At 43.4% G+C, this 19,317-nt stretch overlaps 1 protein-coding gene across 3 annotated transcripts in view; it reads right to left on the reverse strand.

Annotated features, from left to right (window-relative positions):
* TGFB2 (transforming growth factor beta 2) overlaps window positions 1-19,317 on the reverse strand; it is a 96,078-nt gene that overhangs the window by 18,997 nt on the left and 57,764 nt on the right. For all 3 annotated transcript variants that reach the window (XM_002760507.6, XM_017966535.4, XM_035281121.3), the window contains one exon: window positions 17,540-17,703. In XM_002760507.6, the coding sequence (XP_002760553.1) occupies window positions 17,540-17,703 (164 nt within the window). The remainder of the gene's footprint in view (window positions 1-17,539; window positions 17,704-19,317) is intronic.

A 19,317-nucleotide genomic window follows, 5' to 3' on the forward strand; every position in this document is an offset into this window, starting at 1 on the left:
CACTCTAAATTAAAGTCAGGTTCCTTTTCCGAGTTCCCCATGCAATTCTACAGGGTTTGCTGAACATCTGGTCTCGTGCTGCACACAGCGGCTTCAAGAGTAACCCTGGGTGCGTGGAAATGTCCATTTCCTCCAATATGAAGCCCACAAAAGATAGGGGGAAACATAAACTTATTTAAATCTCCAACAAACGCTTATATTCTGGTTTGCTGACACTGAGAGCTTAAAGAATATACATTCATTGATTAATTTTGGAGGAATCTGACTCTCTAGGTTGAAACCCTGTTATTAAAGACCAACATTTTCTCTCAGGCAGACAGGCACAGAGAACACACTCCTGTGAGCATTTCTTGGCATATCCACAAAGGAGCAAGTAATTCTCCAACATGTCACTCCCACATCCATACTCCGGAAGCTTTCACTGGCTTTGAAGGAGCCTTTTACCCTCATTCAAAGTACAATAGTAACAACTAATAATATTCAAATATTTAATATGATCAGCTAATTTGTTCATTCATTCATTCATTCATTCATTCATTGCTGAGCATCTTGTATGCACCCGAGTCCTCATTTATTCATTTGTTTGATTTTATTTTATAGCTTACTTCCTCATGTTTAATTCAACAAATATTAAACACTGGCTGTAAGCAAAGCATCACGCTATATGTATACTTCAGGACAATAAGATGGTCCCTGCTCTTAAAGGAGTGCATTGGATGGTAAGGAAATATAGAAATCTCAACGAAAACTCAAAACAATGTGTTCACAGGGTGCCAGAAGATGTTGGAGGTGGAGTGTCTATCCTTGCCAGGTAGATGAGGTCAGGGAAGGTTTCCTGGAGAGAGGAGAGAGTAAAAGGATGACTATGAACGTGCAAAAAAACCAGCACTAAGAGATCACAGTCCAGGTAACAGAGACGTGCTGGCTCATTAGCAAGGAGAACCAGGTCAGGCGTGGTGCCTCATGCCTTCATCTCAGCACTGTGTGACACTGAGATGGGAGAATCACCTGAGCCCAGAAGTTTGAGACCAGTCTGAGTAACTACATAGACCTCATCTCTATAAAAACATTTTTTGTTGTTGTTGTTGAGATGGAGTATCGCTCTTGTTCCCCAGGCTGGAGTGCAATGGCGCGATCTCGGCTCACCGCAACCTCTGCCTCCTGGGTTCAGGCAATTCTCCTACCTCACCCTCCTGAGTAGCTGGGATTCCAGGCATGTGCCACCGTGCCCAGCTAATTTTTTGTATTTTTAATAGAGACGGGGTTTCACCATGTTGACCAGAATGGTCTCGATCTCTTGACCTCATGATCCACCCGTCTCGGCCTCCCAAAGTGCTGGGATTACAGGCTTGAGCCACTGCGCCCGGCCCAATAAAAACATTTGAAAAAAACAGCTGGACATGGTGGTGCACATCTGTAGTCCCAGCTACTCAAGAGGCTGGAGCAGAAAGAGCTGTTGAGCCTGAGAGGTCGAGACTGCAGTGAGCCGAGATTGTGCCACTGCATTCCAGCCTATGTGACAGAGTAAGACTCTGTCTCAAAACAAAAAAAGAAAGAAAGACAGGAGAAAAAAATAAATGCATCCTCCTCTCTCTTCAGTGCCCTTGTATCTTTTCTAACAGTATATAGTAGAACTTACAAAGAGTTGGCTTGATAGGAGTAAAGGTTTCCTAAAACTGCAGTAGCAAAGTCCCACAAACTGGGTGGCTTAAAATAACACAAACTTATCCTCTCAGAGATCTGGGGGCTAGAAGTCTGAAATCAGGGTGTTGGTTGGGCCATTCTCTCTCTGAAGACTCAAGTGGAGGATGCTGCTTTGCCTCTTCTAGCATCCGGTGGTTTGCTGGCAACTTTGGGTGTCCCTTGGCTGTAGTTACATAGCTTCAACCTCTGCCTTCATCTTCACATGGCAGGCTCTCTGTGACTGTGTCTTCACATGCTGTCTTTTTATAAGGACACCGGTCATAGTGGATTAGGGACCCACCCTTCTGCAGGATGACCTCATCTGAACTAATTCTATCTGCAATGACCCTATTTTCAAATCAGATCACATTCTGAAGTACTGGGGAAGGACTTCAACTTACCTTTATTTGTGTGCCGGGGAGGGGAGGCTATGTCACTTCTAACAGTAGGGATTCATCAATTATACTGCGGGGAATATAATGCTGGATCTAACTATGAGCTCCTGCAAAGCAAAAACCTGTTCTTTCTCTCTCTTATTACCCCCACAGAGTCCTTTTCATGGCAGCTCACACAATCCCTGCTTGGTAAATTCTTATTAACTAACAGACTTCATTAGAAAGACACATTTGATCAAGTGACAAGCCCCCAAACAATCAGTCTTTCACAGTGATTAAAAAAAAAAAAAACAAAACTTGCTTCTTGGAATTTTATACACACTAAGAAACCCACCACAGAGATTATGTATATCAAGAAGGACGGAAAGAATCATTAGACAGAATAAGCAATTTAACACTGTTTATCCTTTCTACTTATTTCATTATGAGAATGAAATGAGGGAGAGAAAGCAAGAAAGAGAATTTCCCAGTAATAGCCAGTAGAGCCTTACAGAGAATCAGAACTGGGTAAAAGTGGCTTTTATGTCGCGAAGGCACAAATGGACTCTCTCTTCCTGTCTAACTGTAGCCTCCCTCATTACACTGGGTCACTTTGGGTGACACACTGCATGATTATCTTTCAGAAGTGGCTTAGCACACCCAGTACTTATCTTGCTTCTGCCATCGCCACATCCTGTAATTGCCGTGGCTCCTTTATAATTGCATCTTTCTAAGAGTTTGTAAGTAATGTACACCTGGCAAGAGCTTCACAAGGGCCTGCAGAGTCAGCTCCCATGGAATACATATCAGCCTCAGAAGACTGAAAACACAGTCTCTTGGGAGCTCAGCTAGCTACCTTATTATGTCACTACGTGAACTCTTTCTCTTTACTGTACAGAGTACTGCACCCTGATATATACTTGTATTACACATACCCATGTCCAATTATGATAAAGTAGACCTTTAATGACCTGTATGGAAATGTCACGAGATATGTCTTCAAGTTGTACACAGACATGCACGCACGCAAGAAAGTCTCTCCTCTGTGATGAAAACACCTCATAATTCCCTATTGTTTTCTTCATTTAAAAAAAAATCTGTACAGATGAACCTTTGTGCTGAGTCCACATGTGCATAAACAAGTGAATCCATTTCTCCAGGTCGAAGGGATGAAGGAGTCCTTTGTGTGAACAGAAAGTCTTTCGGATGCTGCAGCTCAGTAGCATTCATGAGACCATCAGGCATAAATCACACAAAAGAGAAAAGGATTCAACTGACTAAAGCCACGTCAGTAGAGACCAGGAGAGAAAGAAGTGCAGTACATTATGTAATGGTAGAATTGGAAGGAAAATTAAATCGACACCATACTATCCTTTTCTCAGCTGAATTCATACAGTCCTTGAGCCTGTAGCACATAGCCCAGCACTACGGATGTTGACAAATGACTAGCTGTTTCCTGCCATGGAGGGAAAGACTGCCCACAAGACCTCCAGCTCTCTGGGGCTGTATCTTCTCATTTTTTATTTGACCTCCCCCTTCCAATTCCACTCTGACTCTAACACTAACACGTGTGCACTTGGAGAAGAGACTTCAAACACTCGATTCCTACCTCCTGGCACCTATAACACAAGCGGCCTGTGCTATATTTTAAGTGAGCACTTTAATTTAGGGCATGTGACTATAAACTAACAAGCCCAAATAAATAAATAAAGAACGTGGTTTTTCTAAAAACCTCAAGTTTATGGGATACCCAAGGACATCAGTTTCATTAATTTATTACATAACTTTATTTTTTTACCTGCATGGTTATCTACTAATATTAAATAGTTCATCAGAATTTGCTCTGAGTAAGTCACAGAAGAGACATAGTTATATATATATATATATTTCTTTTTTTAATCAATATTTAGATATGTTTAAAACAAATGGAGCAGAATTTCCAAATGCAAATAAATGAGTGATGTTTCTCAAAAGAATCCCCTCATAAAGTTACAAGCTTATTTGAAGGACGTTCATTATAGTTGAATCTTATTTTGACATTTTACTTAAATTCATTCAAAAACACTTACTGAACACCCACTTCTGTGAGCCAGACACATCTCCAGGAGTTTATGGCTAGAGGTGGAGATAAGATTATAAACAGCATGAAGATGGAATCAATGGAATATGGCGGATAATGAAGATTATCAAGTAGAAAAGCACAGTAGACACTGGGGCTAGGGTGTGTTGGAGAGAAGGACTCTGAGATCTTTTTTAAAGACGGGGTTTCACCATGTTGGTAAGGCTGTTCTTGAACTTACAACCCAGGGTGATCCGCCCGCCTCGGTCTCCAAAGTGCTTGGATTACAGGCGTGAGCCACCATGCCTGGCCCATGGACTCTGAGATCTTAGGTAGGGTAGCCAAAGAAGGTCTCCCTGAGTGATCTCTGAGGAAAGACCTAAAGGAATAAAGGGAACCAAGCTTGTGGGTAGCTGGGAAAAGCACTGTGGCTCAAAGGAACAGTGTACACAAGCTACAGGAAGGAGGGAGTGCAGTGTTTCAGGAAGAGTAAAGAGATTAGCATGGGGCAGTCACAGGCATGAGGGGGAAGTTATGGCTGAGAGGCAGATGCCTGAGGAACAGGTCGGAGCCAGCCTCCTAAGTCATGGGAGAGACTTGGCTCTTACTCGAAGTGAGATAAGAAGCTACTGTAGGTCTTTAAAGAGGGAATTTTGATCTGAGCAACATTTTATCAGGAATCACTGACTGCTGTGCTGCAAACAGTTGCTGAGGGGTTATATTAGTCTATTTTCATGCTGCTGATAAAGACATGCCGAGACTGAGCAATTTACAAAAGAAAGAGGTTTATTGGACTTAACAGTTCCATATGGCTGGGGAAGCCTCACAATCATGGCAGAAGGAAAGGAGGAACAAGTCACATCTTATGCGAATGGCAGGAGGCAAAGAGAGAGAGCTTGTGCAGGGGAATGCCTCTTGTTAAAGCCATCAGATCCCATGAAACTTATTCACAATCAGGAGAACAGAATGGGAAAGACTTGCCCTCATGATTCAGTTACCTCCCCCAGGTCCTCCCACAACACGTTGGACTTCAAGATGAGATTTGAGTGAAGACATAGCCAAACCATATCAGGGGACCGGGTGGAAATGGGGACGAACCAGGAGGCCACTGCCATGGCCCAGGTGAGAGACAAGAACTGCTTGGACAAGCATCATACCAGCAGAGACATGGGAGGTGGTTGGCTTTCAGAAATAGAAGAACCAGCAAAATCAGCTGAATGACTTATCATTTTCCTCTTCCATAGAACTTTGGCAGTCTTCAAAAATCAAAACTAACTTTCACAAATCCAGATATGTCCCCTTTGAGGGAATTCTCAAGTATGTATGCTGGGCTCTGCCACAGCTCTAGAACAGGGGTTCCAAAAAATACCCTGAGTACTGATGGCATTGAGAAATAAACACACGTGCTCTTTTGAAACAGCTTTTGCCCTAAAGGAGGTTACAGAAGAGTTGGCATACTGAATATTTATAACATTAAAAAAAAAAGGACTGTAATCCCAGCACTTTGGGAGGCTGAGGTGGGCAGATCATGAGGTCAAGAGATCGAGACCATCCTGGACAACAGGGTGAAGCTCCCCCACCATCTCTACTAAAAATACAAAAATTAGCTGGGCGTGCTGGATGCGCCTGATGTCCCAGCTACTCTGGGGCTGAGGCAGGAGAATTGCTTGAACATGTGAGGCAGAGGTTGCAGTGAGCCGAGATCGCGCCACTGCACTCCAGCCCGGCACCTGGCAACAGAATGAGACTCTGTCTCAAGAAAAAAAAAAAATCTTATTAAAAATCAATTGGGAAGCATATATCAAGCCTTTTTGTGCGGTGGTGGAGCAGGGAGAGGTAGTAACACGACAGGAGAGGAAATAAAAAGATACCCCTGTTGGAGTCAGTCACTGTAATCATTCTTCAAAAAGAGAAGCAAGACACCGCACAGCCCCCATCTCAGCCCTGCAGCCCTTAGCATCTTGATAAAGCAAATATTCTCAGTGACAGAACAATGGCTGTTCCCCAAAACCCTGCTCTATCCCCCTGAAACCAGGAAACAGGTCAGACCTCATCAAGCAGAGATGCCTGACACCACTGTAGAGTGGTTTTAGAATCACAAGCCAACCTTAGGGGAAATATGAACCTTGTCCAAGATGACGAGAAAAATCCTGACAGTAACCCACTCCTTCACATCTAACGTGCCAGACACTTAACCTAGGTGTTCTCCTCACAGAAGCTCATTATGCAAGATCTGATATCTCCGTTTTAAGATGAAAAACTGAGGTTCAGAGAGAGGAGTGATATGTAAGACCAGAAAGCTAATAAGTGGAAAGAGGAAGAGGTAAACCCAGGCTGACTGCCTGCAAAGGTCTTCTCCTTTCCCATTCTGAGATGCTCATCTGCAACTTTTTTTTTTTTTTTGAGATGGAGTCTCACTCTGTCTCCCAGGCTGGAGTGCAGTGGCACAATCTGGGCTCACTGCAACCTCCGTCTACCAAGTTCAAGTGATTCTCCTGCCTCAGCCTCCCAAGTAGTTGGGATTACAGGCACATGCCACCATGCCTGTATAATTTTCGTAATTTTAGTAGAGACGGGGTTTTGCCATGTTGGCCAGGCTAGTCTCGAACTCCTGGTCTCAAGCGATCCACCTGCCTCAGCTTCTCAAAGCGCTGGAATTACAGGCATGAGCCACCATGCCTGGCCTGCTCATCTGCAACTTAATGAGACCACCACAAGCTGAGTGAGTGGAAAACATTCTTGAAGGAGGCCCTGAAGTAAATTCCTGGGATAGCAACCAAAAAGCCAGACCCTCAAGCAAGAAGGGATGGGGGAGCATTCATTTTTAAGAGATCCTGAGCAGATCATACATTTCAGAGAATGTTTCTTATCAAAGTTCAAACTCAATGCTCGGAAACTGTAATGATAGTAACATTGAAGATACAGACACTGTGCTAGAAGTTTCCATGCATTATCTCTATGCCTCACAAAATCTTTGTCAAGTAGGTGATTTACCTGCATTTTACTGGTGTGGAAATATTGTCAGTGACATGACTTCCTCAGACTCCCCAGAGAACCAAAGCTATGCCTTGAGCCCACCCTGATCAACTCCGAAGTCTGTATTCTTTCTGTTAGTATGGAATCATGGTTAGGAGCGTGACCCATGCGGTCAGACTGCCTGGGTTCAAATCCTGGCTCTGCTCTTCCTAGCTGCCTGGCCTGGGCAAGCTACTGAACTTCACTGTGTCCCAGTTTCCTCACTTATAAAATAAGGATGAGATACAGTAAGCACTGCATGTATTAGCGATAACTATCAATATTGTTAGAGTCACATTATGAAAAAAGAATAAGATTATTAGTTACTATTGCATATTCATTAATATTTCTTTGAAAGCAGTGGAGAAGGGCAGCTGCTCATTTTACTTTTTGGGAGGTCTTGTCCAATGTTATACACTTGTGCCAATGTTATAACCTAATACAAATGATAACAATCCAGTTGCCTTACGAGGCAAGCATGCCGTTTGATCAGTTTGAAGAAAACCTGAGGTATTAATAGCCTCGTGCAAACAAAGTGCTTATTATCCTTCATGGCTTTTTTTTTAGGTGGGTTACTATGCTATGTATGTCTCCCATGTGGCGCCGGGGCTAGGCTCGGTATTAAGAAGATTGTATGCTGTCAAATTCTGCCCCACGGGAGCACAGGATAGCTGTTTGTTTGTTTGTATGGCCTTTTCTTTCAGTAGGACTTTTGCAAGTCTAATTTAACAGAAAGCTTTTTTGGATGACCTCTTACCCCCTTGGGCAATATGAGAAATGAAAGCTGAACTATGTGTGTGTGTGTGTGTGTGTGTGTGTGTGTGTTGGTATACACGTGTGCATGCACAAACATAAGCACATGCATGTGTTTAGGGTTAGGGAAATGGGGCAGTTTTCATTAACCCCATTAGTGCTGGGCTCCCTGGTGTGATAAAAACTCCACTTTTCAATTTTGCAGCATTAGAATCCCTTACCTGGGCCATCTACCCTGAACTTGACTATGAAGCCTTAAGAATGCGCACTTTAAAATCTTTTGCAGGGACGTTATATATGGAATGTCCGTTAAGGGAGCCAATGATTCACTCCCCCACCACAATCTTTGCTTACTTATCTTCCTCCATAAACATCAATTCACCCTATCATCCTCAAATCTGAAAAATCCTTTCATATTTACTCTACAACTTGAAGCCAAAACTAAATGGATATGAATGACAGGATTTCGCCTCTGTTTTATATATTCTTGCAACTGATCTCTAGAAAACATTTCATCACATTTGACATGCTTGCTACTGTTTAAATGCAAATTCAACAAGGCATTAAAATCCTAAGGAAAGAGATCAGAGCAAATAGGAGGACAGATTTTACTCTACAGATGCTCCTCGGCTTATCATGGGATTGTGTCCTGATACCGTACATGTGAACAAAAATAAGCTGAGTCCCTTTCACACCATCATAAAGTTGAAAACCTCATAAGTGGGGGACCGCCTGTGCTTTCACTTGCCAAAGTCTTGACAATTTTCTGTAGAGGGGGGGGTCCTTTGCCATGCTAGTGGCGGCTTCAACTGAAACCAGATGCCCGGCCTCTCTGTAAAAATGCACAGTGTTGTGCCTTCTCCGGCCACAGTCAAGAAATCTAAGGTTCCCATTAAATCCGCTGAGCTGACTTCATCTCAGCACATTTCTCTTCTACTGATTAACAGGAACCCATCTGTGGATGGTATTCTAGCAGCACCAAGAGTGGCACAACAGTGATCTCGGCTCACTGCAACCTCCGCCTTCCAGGTTCAGGCGATTCTCCTGCCTCAGCCTCCCAAGTAGCTGGGATCACAGGCGCGTGGCACCACGCCCAGCTAATTTTTGTGTTTCTTAGTAGAGATGAGGTTTCACCATGCTTCCCAGGCTGGTCTCAAACTCCTGGGCTCAAGCGATCCACCTGCCTTACCCTCCCCAAGTGCTGGGATTATAGGTGTGAGCCACCACGCCTAGACTCTGGACCTAGTTTTTAAGAGCACTTGCAGCTTCTGCCTTGGCCATTTGCACACTTGAGTCTCCATGCAAGATGTCAGACTACTCTTCTGGGAAGATCACATGGAGACACCTGAGACTATCGGCCCTGAGGGAAAAGGCAACATTTTAGTGGATTTTTCTCCTGATGTTGTAAGATGTATGAAGCCAATACATCACTCTGCTTCCCCCAGGGAGTTACTTTTGTATGATTTTATTCAGTGGTCTGGGTAATAAATCAGTCTTAAAAACAACCTGGCAACTGACTTTCACAGGTAACTCAGGAGAGAGCTCTTCCTACTGGAGCCATCAAAGATGTGGAAGTCAGAATCTAAGCAGCGAGAGCAAAGGAAGGAAACTCACGTGTTGAACACGCACTCCCCACCTGGCAGTCACAGACATTATTTCATTTCACCTTCACAGTGAGCCCCAAGCGAATCGGGAATTGCTAAGAAAGCTTAGGTCACAAGGCCCATAGCGTTGCACACTATGCCATGCTGCCTCAATCAGGGAAACAGGGAGTACAGACGTAGTCACCAAATCCCGGGGCATTAGTGCACACACCAAAACACCGTGAAGGTCGTTCTAACGTAATACCATGCATACCGCCTAACCAAACCCACTCCTATGTCAGTCTAATCTATTCGGATATCTCTGCAACAAATATTGTTGGGTTCAAAGGAATCTCTTGATTCGGGCATATGGCTCAGTGCCTTGGAATTATGTGTCTGCCCACGACAGGAGCCCAACCAAGATGACAAGTTGCCCCCAAATTCTCACAACTCCCTTTCTGGCAGAAATGAGTTCTGAGGCATTTCTCTGGATTCTCCAGCTTTTGCTCTAAGAGTTCGTTGGGTATATCTTTATGCATGGAAAGATACCACTTATATGTACATTGTTCACAAGACCCTGAGCAACCGGAAGGCGGAGGCTAATTTTTCTCTAGATGGTTGGCACCACGACGATGCTGGCCCCAGGAGGTGCATGCTCACAGTCTGCTGACTACCACTTTACACAGTGGGTTAGTGTTCCAGATTAAAGATGGCTGCAACTGCTTTGACACATTTCCTGTTGATATATAGAATCTATTCCCTTTCCCTTTCAATCTGGGCTGCCCTGTAGTTCATTTGACCAATAGAGTAAGGTAAAAGTGATGCTGTGTCATTTTTGATTCTAACATTTTTTTTTCTTTCTTTCTTTCTTTTTTTGTGAGACCGAGTTTGGCTCTGTCGCCCAGGCTGGAGTGCAGTGGCGTGACCTCTGCTCACTGCAACCTCCACCTCCCATGTTCAAGCGATTCTCCTCCCTCAGCCTCCTGAGTAGCTAGGATTACAGGTGTGTGCCACCATGCCTGGGTAATTTTTGTATTTTGGGTAGAGATGGGGTTTCACCATGTTGCCCGAACTCCTGGGCTCAAGCGATCCACCTGCCTTGGCCTCCCAAAGTGCTGGGATTACAGGTGCAAGCCACTGCATCCCGCCTTTGGGTTTAGTTTTTAAGAGGACTTGCGGCTTCTGCCTTAGACATTTGCACACCTGTGTCCCCATTTAAGAAATCAGACTACTCTTCTGCGAAGACCACATGGAGACATCTGAGACTATTTAGCGGGAGGAGCCCAGCTGAGCCCAGCCTTCCAGTCATCCTACTAAAGTTCCAAGCATAGGCACAAAGCCATCATAAGTCCTCCAGCCCAGCTATTATCTAATTACCACCCAGTGACCCCAGCCAAAGCCATATGGAGAAGTAGAACACTCAGCCAAGCTCTGATCGAATTTCTGACCATGAGAACTTTTGAAGCATAATACAATGATTATTATTCGAGGCCACAGAATTTTGAAGCCGTTGGCTATGCAGCAAATAGACAACCCAAACAGTGGTATGAATCTTCCTCTTCTGGAGGTGGTAAGGTTTTCAATGAGAAGTACTGAAAGAGTGTGAGTTGATGAGAAGAAACTAGAAATACTGGAGAGTCCTCTGTGGTTAGCACACTTAAATATAAGTATTCTTTGGTGGTCCCAAAGAATGATTTAGGGCCACAAAGTTATGGGAACGCTTAGAGAAGTCATTAGGTTCCCCAGGTATTTCTTCGTGTGTAAAATGGGGATTTATCCAACTCTAAGATGGCAGGTTTTCTTGCACTTACAGGAGATGTTCAACTTGAAGAGAATTCTCCTTCCTGTTTTCTCTCCCTCTACCTCATAACTCTGGTCATGATTTTAATCGTGCATGCAGAAGAAACTGTGTTCAAATTTACAAATAGGCTGAGAGCTATAACAACTATCATGGGTTTGAAGGCATTCCTAGAGCACTGGACTTTTATCTGAACATATTGAAATAAACGCTGCTTATGGCACAAAGCTTTAAAAATATGGCAAGGATCATTACTATCCAAAAATCTTTCATCTTTGTTTTCTTCTCTTTCCCTTCCTCTGTCAGAGAACTTTATCCCTTTCAGATTCTCTTCATTATTGGTACACACAGAAAGCCATATCTAGATCAAACCGGTAGATGCTATTTAGAGTTTGTTAACTTGAAAGACGTTAGAGAAAGCGGGACAGAAAGATTTTATTTTACTATCATTCATTAATGTTCTGACAGACTGTTCTGTAGAGAGGGGAGGGAAAGGAGAATCTGAAGTTCACAAGCTTTTTAGTTTTAGCCAAGCTCAGAGTGACTTCCACAGAGGCATGGGTGTCCTCACTATCCCAAGTGGAGAGAAACAACAGACCTTCACAGCTCTGGACAAGACAAACCCTGAACTCATATATAGAATTGCTATCCTAGGTCCATCCAGTCTCATATTATGACTCTAAAAAGAATACCTGGAGGCATTTTTATGAGATAGAATGACCCAAAAATCTTGGGCTATACTTTAAATCTGTGAATTCCAATTGGAAGATCCAAATCTGAACAATCACATGTGAATCACCAGGAGAGCTTTTTGAAACCAACATCTGTGCCCAGACAACTCTCATTTTCCTTTCCAGGGAAAATGAGAATCTCCTTGAAGGAAACTGTGGTTAGTCTTTGTAAAAGATTCAAAGGGATTCAAAACTTAGGGGAGTTCAAAACTTGGGGGAGTGCCAATGCTCACATGTAAGTTCACAGGCACGTGTGCACACACGTACACACCTACATACTCTCCTCCTGCTGAAAATCAGTGTCCTGAAGAATCCTAATAAGTCATCCATACAGCCATGTAAACAACCTGAGAACCTTTTCATAGTCACCCAGTCTTCCTCTAGGGAGCAGGATGCCAACTGAGTGTCAAGTAATACAGTAATCAAAGGGTACCACGAACTTCGGAGGCTTTGTTCTTCTGAAGAGCTGAGCTGCCCAAATAGCTCAAGATCTGCCCAGTTAAGCACCAAGTCTTTTTTTTTTTTTCCAAAATAATATTTCAGCAATTTTGGATGTGAAACTGTAAAATTTATTGCATGTGTTCAGTTTCCTGACTATAATTGAGCCTCATCTTCCTAATTCGAAGCTATTATCATAGGCATCAATTCCTGCAATGGGAGAGGTGGGAGTTTATTACCAAAGACTGCAAAGACCTCCAAATGGCAGCTGGAGACAAGAGGAAAGTTGGAGAACACCATGCTAAAAATGGGATTCCAAATGAAGAGGCCAGAAGCAAAAGTCAGGAGCCAGACAGGAAGCCAAGGAGATGAAGAGTGGGTTAACTATCAACAGGGTAGGATTTAGTCTACTTGTCCACAACAGGCATTGCTTCTGTGACCTGATAATCTGAGATAGCATCACTGTGATGCACTGGCCAAAATCTTGAGTCCAAATCTGGATGGCACCGGTCCATGGCCCATTAGGAACCGGGTCACATAGCAGGAGGTGAGCAGCAGGCGAGCAAGCAAAGCTCCATCTGGGTTTACAGCCACTCCCCATTGCTTGCAGTGACGCCTGAGCTCCACACCATCAGATCAGCAGTAGCATTAGATTCTCAAAGGAGCGAGAACCCTATTGTGAGCTGCACATGTGAGGAAGCTAGGTTGCGCGCTCCTTATGAGAATCTAACGTCTAATGATGTGACACCGTCTCCCATCACTGCCAGATGGGACCGTACAGTTGCAGGAAAACAAGCTCAGGGCTGCCACTGATTCTACATCATGGTGAGTTGTATAATTGTTACATTATATATTACAATAAAATAAAGTGCACAATAAAATTAATGCTCCATCGAAAAATTGTCTTCCACAAAACTGGTCCTTGGTGCCAAAAAGGTTGGGGACTGCTGGTCTAAACGACCTGCTGCTACAGTCAGGTTATCTTCCTCAAACCCTCTTCTTTTAACTCAGTGCTTCTAATTTCCTGTGGTCCTCCAGATAATCAACCTAGATGAAACAATAAAAAGCAAGCGGCTGCCCTTCTGATCTGTCAGCGGTGTGTGTGCTTTGTCTTCTCTTCGGGTGTTCAAGAATCTCTTTGACTTGCTCTCTAGACCTTGTCTGTGTTTCAGCAGGTGTATAGCTGAGCCCCAGAAAGATTTAAAAAATGCTATTGTTTTATATTTTTCTGCTATAACTTTATTCTTCCAGATGCCCATGTTTAGTGACAGCAAACATGCCCATGCCTCTCCAAACTAAAAGTTTCCATCTTGGGCTGTTCCTCTTTCAACCGAGGGACTCTAAGCCATGCAGATCTTGCTGCTTGAGTCATGCAGCAGCCAGTGCGGCAGAAACCTCTGAGACACATCCACCAAGAACTCACTAAGGTCCTCTAAGTCGCCAGCCTCAAGAGAAACACCCTTTCCTGGAGATGAGATGGGCTGTGGAAGGAGAACAGTCATTGGCCAGCTTGCTGGCAGAGGCTACTCGTCAGAGGACAGGGTCAAGGGGCCGCAAAATAATAGTGACTTGGCAGCTTCCTTACAGGTAATGGGATCTAGGAGACCCTGCCTTCAATTTAGTGAAGTCATGTAACTAAAGTAGGACCGAAGAGAGCAACCTATTAGGCTGTCGTCAGTACAGAAGGAAAGTTAAGAGTGATTTCATTGGTAAAAAAGAGGAAAAAAAAAGGAGACATAATCATGTTTTTTGTTTGTTTAAATCATCTTGTAATTTATCCACCTACCCTTAATCTGGCTTTTTTTTTCCATATGAACCAGTTTTTGCTTTCCCTCCAAATATTATTTCAACCTCTAGCCTAGTTTGTCTTATTATTATTCTATTCTGGATCCCAAGGGTAAGAGAAAGGGGAAAAGTTTTTAGGAATAGCATAGTATATAGTGAGGAGCAGGAGGGACTTGGGAGTCAGAGGTGGATTTGTATCCCAGCTCTGCCATTTCCTACCTGTGTGACCCTCGCCAAGTTACTTAATTTCTCTAGGATTTAGCATCATTCTCTGTGAAATGGAGAAAGAATATAATAGCAGAAAGAATATTTCAAGCTGGGTGTAGTGGCTCATGTCTGTAATCCCAGCACTTTGAGAGGCTGAGATGGGTGGATCACCTGATGTCAGGAGTTCGAGACCAGCCTCAGCAACATGGTGAAACCCCATCGCTACTAAAAAGACAAAGAAATTAGCCCAGCATGGTGGCAGGTGCCTATAATCCCAGCTACTTGGGAGGCTGGGGCAGGAGAATCGCTTGAACCAGGGAGGCGGAGGTTGCAGCGAGCCAGGGTCGTGCCATTGCACTCAGTCCAGCCTGGGCAACAAGAGTGAGACTCCATCTCAAAAAAAAAAAAAAAAAGAATATTTCATTGTGCAAACTTCATAGAATAGCTATGAGTATCACTGGGAACAATACTTGGGATTGTTTGCTCAGCATAGCGTCTGAGCCCAGCATAGCGTCTGGTCACACAAGCATGCTCTCTGTCTGACCTGGAGGTGATAAGCAATGGCTGGCCCATTGGTGCTACCCAGATCGCAGGTTAGGATTTAAAGGTCTCCAAAAACAAGTTCTTGAGGACCTATTTAAATAAGAAAGAATTATTCTTCATGAACACACATGTGAACTAGTACTGTAAAACTGGGTCATTAATATGACCTCTTTTTTTCTGGCTCATTTGAGTTCAAACTGGGGCCAGGCACAGTGGCTCATGCCTGTAATCCCAGTGCTTTGGGAAGCCGAGGTGGGACGATCGCTTGAGCTCAGGAGTTTGAGACCAGACTGGACAACAAAGCGAGACCCTGTCTTTACTAAAAATTAAAAAAAAAAAAATTAACTAGGCGTGGGGACGCAAACCTGTCGGATCGTTTGAGACCAGGAAGTTGAGGGTTCTAGTGAGGTATGATTGCATCACTGCATTCTAGTCTGGACCACAGAGCAAGGCGCTGTCTCAAAAAGCAGAAAAAGAAAACAAAACAACTGTTTTAAGTATTTTAAACTATTCTTCAGGTCTCATATACATTTGTATGGTAGTTCTCCATTCTCATAATAAATACAAAGAAAATTTTGATCCTAATTATCAAAATTTCCATGATTAGAGTCCAGAAAAACTAGAGGTTTCTGCACATAGATGCCAATTTCTTTTTCTCAAGGGATCCCATGTTTTAATCATACATATCTACTACCTCTTATCATGGGGATCCAAGGGGTTTGTTCTTAATCCTCTGTAGTGTCATTCTACACACTCTCCCTGGAGAGCCACCTTCTCCCCCGTCTCTCCTCACCTCCGGGCACTGAGTGCCATCCATGCACCAGGTACCCTCAGCAAGCCCATTAAAGACTGTCTTTGCACTGGCTGCTCTTCCTGTCAAGAATGACGATCCCTCATCCTGTTTTAATAGATACTTCTCAAGGCCTCAGCAAAATGTCAGCTCCCTGGTGACATTTCCTTTCCTATACCCTATATGAGAGTACCACCATTCATACAGCACCAGAATGTATTAAGTTGCCTGTTTACAAGGCTGCACCTTGTAAACAGACTCAGGATTTGTCGAGTGGTCCTTTAATGTGCACAAGAAGCACCTGGGAATCTTAAATGGAGATGCTGATTCTGTAAAGTGTGGGGTGGGGCCTGAGAGTCTACATTTCTCATAGCCCCTAAGGTGATGCTGATGCAAATGCCCTATGGACTACACTCAGGTAACACGCTTTTAAGAACATCTCTGAAAATCTCAGTAAGTTAGCATTTCAACATCATGATCATTATAATTTAACACAGCTGCCCACCAACTCCACTCTATTAGAAATACGAGAACAGTAGACATCAGGGCTGTCCAAATAATGGAGGAAAGAGGTACCCAGAGTGTGTGTGTGTGTGTGTGTGTGTGTGTGTCTGTGTGTATTGGGTGGGTGGATTGGAGATAGTACGTAGAATTAGAAAGGAGGAGGAAACAGAATAAGGTTAACAAAGAGACAGAAGGTTGCAGGCCGGGCACAGTGGCTCACTCCTGTAATCCCAGCACTTTGGGAGGCTGAGGCAGGTGGATCACGAGGTCAAGAGATCGAGACCATCCTGGCCAACATGGCGAAACCTGTCTCTACTAAAAATACAAAAATTAGCTGGGTTTGGTGGCGCGTGCCTGTAATCTCAACTGCTCAGGAGGTTGAGACAGGAGAATCACTTGAACCTGGGAGGTGGAGGTTGTAGTGAGTTGAGATCGCACCAGTGCACTCCAGCCTGGCAACAGAGTGAGACTCCATCTCAAAAAAAAAGAGACGGAAGGTTGCAAAGAGAGGAAGAAGAAAGTGAAAAAGACAGGAAGACAGAAGACAACAGAAAAACAAAGAGAAAATCATAGAAAAAGAGAAAGGAACAGCCATAGGATGAGAAAAGGAAGGTCAGCTGACCACTCCTCAGGAAGGAATTGGACCTACATTATCTGACTTTCCAGTTTAAGGGGTTGACTTCTGGAAGCAAGCCCCCTCAAGAGTACATACACGCTGGCTATTCATGCAACATGAAGTGTACTCAGAGCTTCAACACTTCATTCTAAAGGTTCTTCCTTCCTGAGTGATTACGAACAAGCCATTACTATCACAGTAATAGCAAATGAGGGCCTATATCATGATTGTGAATTTATAGAATGGCTTATATATCAGCTAAGAAAATCTAAGACACTAGAATTCTTTTATTCTAAGACCTCAAACTGATTGCCCACTAAAACAACCTAAATGAACCAGGCATGATGGTTCATGTCTATAATCCCCACATTTTGGGAGGCCAAGGCAGGAAGATCACTTGAGGCCAGGAGTTCCAGACCAGCCAGGACAACACAGTGAGATCCCGTATCTACAAAAAGTTTTTTAAAAATATAGCTGGGTGTGGTGGTGCACTCCTGCAATCCAAGTGACTCGGGAAGCTGAGGCAAGAGGAGTGAGCCCAGGACTTCAGGATTACAGTGAGCTGTGATCAGGTCACTGCACTCCAGCCTGTGTCAGAGAGAGAGAGAGACTCTGTCTCAAAAAAAAAAAAAACAAAAAACACCCCAAATACAACATTACCTGATACAGCTCGATCCGTTGTTCAGGCACTCTGGCTTTTGGGTTCTGCAAACGAAAGACTCTGAACTCTGCTTTCACCAAATTGGAAGCGTTCTTCTCCATTGCTGAGACATCAAATCGGACAATTCTGAAGTAGGGTCTGTAGAAAGTGGGCGGGATGGCATCTGCAAAAAGTTAGGGCAATCATTGAAAATGAGAAAATCCATTGTACTTTCAAAACAGACCGTAGCGTGAGATAATCCCAAGAAACCATAAGGGAAATATCTACAGAATGATTTCGTTTCCGATGGCCAATTTCAGTACCATTAACAATTTAACCAGAAAAAGAAGAAATAAAATAAACATGTGCATTTAGTTACAGGAGCAGCAAATTAATAGAGATTAACAAACCACTTCCAACTCCATTTGAAAGCATGCAGTTAACCCCATCCTTTGAAGGTTGACAGAGTGGTGGAAAATCCTAGATGGTTTTGAATTGGAACAAGTTTATGACAGTTAATGCCTGGAGAGAGCTGTCAGGCCTGCATACACTTTAATCAGATGTGCCAAGAAAATCGTTCCTAATGGCAAGCAGTTTGCCCATGTATTTTTTTTCCTTGAAAGTTTGGCATCCAAATAATCTTCTTTTAACTGGGTTCATGTATCGAATCTCTTTTGGCTTTCATATTTTAGTTTTTCACACACGTATGATTTAACATAATCTCTAGTCAAGTTATGGTGAGGAAATCTGAATAAACAAAAGTATAGCCCACATACTAGCTTATACCAGCTCTAGTATTAAAATACTTTCTTCAGGATAATGTCTGTTGGTGGGAGGTCATCCTAGCTAATCAAGAAAAAGAATCGGCACAAATTCCTTCAGTTCAAAACCATGTAAAATACAGGGTTGCTGATAGTCCATGACAATTTAAAGCTCCTGGGAAACCTGGGTGCAGTGGCTCACCCCTGTAATCCCAGCACTTCAGGAGGCCGAAGCAGGCAGACCACTTAAGGTCAGGAGTTTGAGACCAGCCCTGGCCAACATGGTGAAACCCCATCTCTACTAAAAATGAAAAAATTAGCCAGGCATGGTGGCACATGCCTGTAATCCCAGCTACTCCAGAGGCTGAGGCAGGACAATTGCTTGAACCCCAGGGGCGAAGGTTGCAGTGAGCCCAAATCGCACCACTACACTCCAGCCTGAGCAACAGAGTGAGGCTCCATTTCAAAAATGAATGAATGAATCAATCAATCTATCTATCTATCAATAAAGCTCCTGGGTTACTTTAGGGTTTTGCTGGGATTCCTTTTAGTAATCTGCCAATGCCTTTGAATATGCAACTGAGGCTATACCAAGACCAGAGCAGGTCGGATTCTAACTCCATGCTTTCAAATGCAATATTCATTTACTAAGCGCCTACACTGTGGAGATCACTGGTTGCAGGCATGTTTCTACAATCTTCTTCCAAAATCTCCTGGACACCCTTTTTCCCCCTTTCAAAACGTTCCATCCAACTCTGGTGGCTCCATTTCTTTCTACTCACTCTTCAATTATCTGACTTCATTACAAATAATCATTCACAGTTGTTCATGTGTCTTTATAAATGTTTTTATGACTTCTGCATTACATTTGTTTATTTTGTTCCCGCTGTGAAATTTTAAGAATCTTGAGGGCAGAGACTGCATTTGCCAAGTCTTTCTTCTTTCCCATGTATCTGGAACAGGGTTCTGTATACATGGAGTTCACCAAATACCCTATTAGCATAGTTGGTCATCTACAGGAGTCTCTTGAAAGACTC

This window comes from Callithrix jacchus, chromosome 19 (genome assembly GCF_049354715.1).
Source record: "Callithrix jacchus isolate 240 chromosome 19, calJac240_pri, whole genome shotgun sequence".
NCBI classification, from domain to species: Eukaryota; Metazoa; Chordata; class Mammalia; order Primates; family Cebidae; genus Callithrix; species Callithrix jacchus.